This window comes from Cyprinus carpio, chromosome A25 (assembly GCF_018340385.1).
Source record: "Cyprinus carpio isolate SPL01 chromosome A25, ASM1834038v1, whole genome shotgun sequence".
NCBI classification, from domain to species: domain Eukaryota; kingdom Metazoa; phylum Chordata; class Actinopteri; order Cypriniformes; family Cyprinidae; genus Cyprinus; species Cyprinus carpio.
This window is the reverse complement of record NC_056596.1, coordinates 10,372,586-10,377,607: the sequence shown is the minus strand read 5'-3', so window position 1 is coordinate 10,377,607 and position 5,022 is coordinate 10,372,586. Positions and strand designations below refer to the sequence as shown.

Genomic DNA, 5,022 nt, shown 5'->3' with positions numbered 1-5,022 from the left:
TAACACGTGCAGCGGTTCAGACTCCGCCTCTGCTGAGCTCCATCACTGCAAAGCATTGGCAGCGCTTTCCTCCATCCAGAAGTAATAAATCAATGTCATATTACACTCTTATCTGATATATATCGCCCCCAACACAATTTACTGCAATATATATTGCATTTAACGAACAAAATGATTTTAAAATCAAGCTTCAAATATGAGCTGCACAAAAAAAAATAACAAAATATAAAGTTACACTGACCCTTCTGTGTAAAAAAATAAAAAAATAATTGATGTTAAAAATAATTAATGATATTTTGTTGCTATGCTTTGTTTAAATGTGCTTGCATGATGTAATGTTATTGTAGATCATACAAAATTTAGTCCTGGATGAGCAATAGAGAACATCAATTTCACCAGGAAAATAATAGATATTCCAGTAATGTCCCTAAACTACCATTGGCAACCCATGCCAACATCCTAACCATAACCATTGTAACAGAAACCGGTGTCAGACTTGCTGTGAAGATGAGGTTACAGTGTGTTTACCAGCCTCTCAGTTCTCAAACTGGATCCTTGGCAGAGTTTCTACAGTTAGATTCCGGTGATGTTTTTCTACTGTTTCGAGACCATGTTTTAAGATTAGGACTGTCAAATCCATGTTTCAGAACACAGTCCATGACAAATGTTTTCCTATGAGGAGTAAATATCATGTGTAATCAGAAACGGCCTGTCCGGTCACGTCTTCATAGCTTTAGCAAATAAACTCAATGAAAATCATATTATTATTTTTTAATAAGCTTTCAAGGAGATGGATATGGCACATTTTTTTCATGAGCATATAGCATGTTAAAATGTTCTTCTAAGGACATTAAAGACCACGAGGGCATGTTTTAGTGCATCATTATTAACATTCCAACTCAACAAGACAAACGTGAGCTATTAGGTCTAGTGAATATTCAGAGTCGGCCAAGTGTAACCAATAACCAAAATCAGTCTCCTTAGTCATCAGTGCTTTCTATAAAAACTAACTTACCACCACTATTATATTAAGATGTCTTAGAGAACACTGTAGCACCTCCTCCTGGCTAATAGCTGTTTTATACTTTTTCACACACATCATTTAATACACATAAACACTTTTATATCTGTAGTCTTTATTTTTATGTATTATTCTTTCAGGGATGTGCTAAACCCAGCAGACCAGTGCTTCTGGGTGGTGAAAAAGAAAGTGAAACAATATAAGTTGAGCTATAATGTGCCATAGTCGAATAATAAACAGGATAGTAAAACATATAGACACGTAACAATGAAAGCCACTTTGGCCATTATTACAAAAAACACGGCACATATAACATCTAATGATACAGTACAGTGTTGAGCAACATTAAATACACTAAAACACAAAATAGAGGTATTACAGTGAACGGACATTCTAAACCACAACTGTCTAAGTTTGAGCTAGTGTGGGTTGCATTTGTAAGTCTATGATAAACTCAATATAAAACTCAAGTCTTTACACCTCGGTTAATAAATACATTTAGATAAAAACAAACTGTTCCTTTCAAATAATTGTTTTTAAAATACTGTCTAAAACATGCTAACAGTGCTATTTAACACAATATATTTTTAAATAATTTATAATTATCCTGAAAATGTGGAAGTCCACAGTGGATGCTTAGTTTTTCCTATTATTTGTTTATTTATTTTTGGGATGATTCCATTCCAGTTGGATTTATCTATATACACACTACTGTTCAGAAGTTTAAGGTCAGTAAGATTTTAATTTTTACTTTATTGAAATATATATATATATTTATTTTAGCAAGCCTGCATTAAATTGATCAAAAATGAGAGTAAAAACTTTTACATTGTAACTTCTACTTCAAATAAATGCGGTCCTTTTAAACTTTCTATTCATCAAAGAAAAAAATGTATCATGGTTTTCACAAAAATGTTAAGCAGTACAACTGTTTTCAACATTGATAATAATAATAAATGTTTTTTAAGCAATAAATCAGATTATTAGAATGGTTTCTAAAGGATCAGGTGAGACTGAAATTACATTTTAAAATATATTAAACAATTCACAATATTATTGATTTTACAGTATTTTGGATCAAATAAATGCACCTTTGGTGAGTTTAATTGACTGATGTACTGACCTCAAACACTTGATTGGTAGTGCACAGTATATAGTTTTTAAGTAGCCTACAGAAATGGTTTATAAGCATGTGTTGACATTTAATAAGAAATTCTATTAGAAAACAACTGATGGATGCTATTTTTTACCCAAAGGAAGGCACCACTGGTTTTCTGTGGCCTAAAATGCATTGAAAAATAAACAAGCTAACAAAAAAATAACAACACGTTATTAAAGGATCATTTTAAATAAGGTTATATCAATATATATTTCATTGTTTGGTCTACAGACCTCTTGCTATGACAAAATATACACAGTATGTGCCAAGTCTGCATTTTGGATCAGTAACAAGTGCTTGAATTCAAAATATTGACTTAGATAACTATTCATGATTTCTAAAATTCCACTAAAAACAGAAACTGGTCTACCTCAGACACACCCAACAGTATGTCCTTATTTATTTTGCGCATTAACCTTCCCTTGATCCTCCACCTTTTTGATGGCTGCCTGGATTTTAGCCTGGTCACCCAGAAGCTGACGGGGCTTGACCGGTCGAAGATCTTCGTCCAGCTCCAGCAAGACTGGTACTCCTGTGGGCAGCGTCACATTCACAATTTCCCTTTCTGATATATCTGTTGAGGAAGACAGCAAAAGTGTGTAATTAGAATATTACAATTTTTAAGATTTATGTTTTAATACCAACTTCATTAGTACTACTGTCCACTCTCTATGCTTTATTATTGATAATATTTAAAAATGAGCTCTTTAATTATATTAGAGAAAACAGACTGAAGAGTAAATCAGTGTTTTATAGCTTGTTTTTCTAAAAACCAATATAACCAATGCAGACTATGCTCTTTCTTTGATTCTTTGAGCAATCTTGAGCATTAATCTTAAAATAGTACTTTTGCAACATTATACATGTCACTTTTGACCCCTTTTGATCATCTTCCAGGTGCCTGAAGGTCGAGAGTTATTGTCAATAGTACCCACGTTATTTTAATTCAGCGGCCTTTAGAAGATTTATATCACTTAGTTTTAATGGGTTTGAGAAGATACTTTTAAAAGAAGATATTTTAAAATATGTTTCAGCTGTTTTTACACATAAAATGAAACTCAGTGGGGTTCAAAACAACACTAGACCGCATTGACTTTCATTGTATGGACCAAAAATAATATAATTTTTTTGCATTCCACAGAAGAAAAAAGTCAGCAAACGACATGAAGGTGAGTAAATGAAGACAGAATTTTCACAGAAAATAAGAACGATAAATATATTTCACCTTCCAAATGTTTAAGCAAAGCCCTGCAGCTGTTGCCATGTGCAGAGATGAGGACTGTTTGGCCGCTCTTGATCACCGGTACGATGACATCATTCCAGTAAGGAAGAAGTCTGTCTAACACTTCCTTTAAACTTTCTGTTTTGGGCAGTTCCTCTTGCGGAACATCGCACGTACTATATCGACGGTCATTGTAAATTTCAGCATAAAAGGGATGTGTCTCCTCAATGGGGGGTGGCGTGATGTCATAGCTACGCCTCCACAGTTTAACCTGTTCCTCGCCATGGTTCAACGCCATCTCAGCCCGATTGAGGCCGATCAGGGCACCGTAATGCCTCTCGTTTAACCTCCAGGATTTGGTGACTGGGACCCACTCTTGTCCCATGGCCTCCAGCACCAACCAGGCCGTCTGGATGGAACGACTCAGTATGGAGGTAAAAACCTGGTCGAATTGGTAGCCCTGCTCTTTCAGGAGCCTGCCGCATTCTTGGGCTTCCACCACCCCGTTCTCGCTCAGTTTCTGATCAACCCAGCTGCAGAAGCGGTTCTCTTTGTTCCAGGTGCCCTCCCCATGGCGGAGAAGGAAGAGTTTGTGTTTGGACATCCAGAAGAAGCAGTACGGAAACCTGAAAGAGATGCATATGCAGATACATACTATACAGGAAATATTTCAACTGCTTATGTAACAGCTTTAATTGCTGTTATATAGTTGCTGTTATATAGTTGCTAAATGTAAACTATATTATCGCCTCTAATATAACCTCTAATCTGCAAAATGCAACTATAAGACACGAAGATATTAAAAAGATGAAGATATTATAACTATTAACCTCAGGATTTTCTGTAAAGCTGCGTTACACACACACACACACACATATATATATATACACAAAATGAAGAACTGAACTGAAAGGTTAAGGGTTATGAATTATCGTTAAATGTCAATGCTAATATAACAAATGCTCTGACCAGCTCTGATCTGACCAACTCTAATTTATAAACGCTAAAATAGAAAAAAAATCGCATTCACGAGCCAAAATATATAAGTATCTAATATTAAAGTGGAAAAGAAATAAAAAGAAGCAATGTGTCAAACTACTGTATTGTTTATTGTATGACAACCGTTTTGTCTATAACACAACTGAACTAGCCTGTTAGCATGTCATAATGAAATCGTACCGTGTACGCACAAAACATCCTTATCTGTATCGAATAACCATAAATCTAAGTGAAGATGAAATTAGATATGCCCATTAAAAATGATTATGAATCGTTACGTGCTCACCTTCCGTTTAGAAACCGCCCAGCTCACAGTAGATGCAGCTCTGCAACAGGAACTACAGCAGCATCAACAAACGCGAAACCGTTTACTTGAGTGACACTTCTTCTAGCCAATCAGCTACCCGATTCTCCACAAGTAGGCGTGTTTAAGCGTACTGTTTCGAATTGGAACTGCCGTTATTTTGAGATTGTTAGCGTCAGTTCCATTTCTTTTTAGGTTAATGAATTGAGCCATGGTTGAATTTAATAAAGGAGTAATTTTATACTGGATCACAACCGAATTTATCTTATTTATCAGGTAAGCCCAGTTACTTAATTTAAGTAGTTTTAATCTGATCA

At 35.1% G+C, this 5,022-nt stretch overlaps 1 protein-coding gene across 1 annotated transcript; it reads right to left on the bottom strand.

Annotated features, from left to right (window-relative positions):
- Positions 1-1,994: 1,994 nt before the first annotated feature.
- LOC122135595 (bisphosphoglycerate mutase-like) lies at positions 1,995-4,910 on the bottom strand. The gene is made up of 3 exons (XM_042715419.1): positions 4,688-4,910; positions 3,406-4,028; positions 1,995-2,754 (listed from the first exon to the last, which is right to left on the bottom strand). The coding sequence occupies exons 2-3, from the start codon at positions 4,004-4,006 to the stop codon at positions 2,576-2,578; spliced, it is 780 nt and encodes a 259-aa protein (XP_042571353.1). The 5' UTR covers positions 4,007-4,028; positions 4,688-4,910; the 3' UTR covers positions 1,995-2,575.
- Between the last annotated feature and the right edge of the window lie 112 nt (positions 4,911-5,022).

What these genes read in the sequence shown, in the direction of transcription:
- LOC122135595 (XM_042715419.1), bottom strand. Translation starts at nt 4,006, where the DNA reads ATGTCCAAACACAAACTCTTCCTTCTCCGCCATGGGGAGGGCACCTGG. An exon ending in TTTGCTTAAACATTTGGAAG is followed by an intron (nt 2,755 to 3,405) that starts GTGAAATATATT and finishes CTTCCTCAACAG; the next exon opens with ATATATCAGAAAGGGAAATT.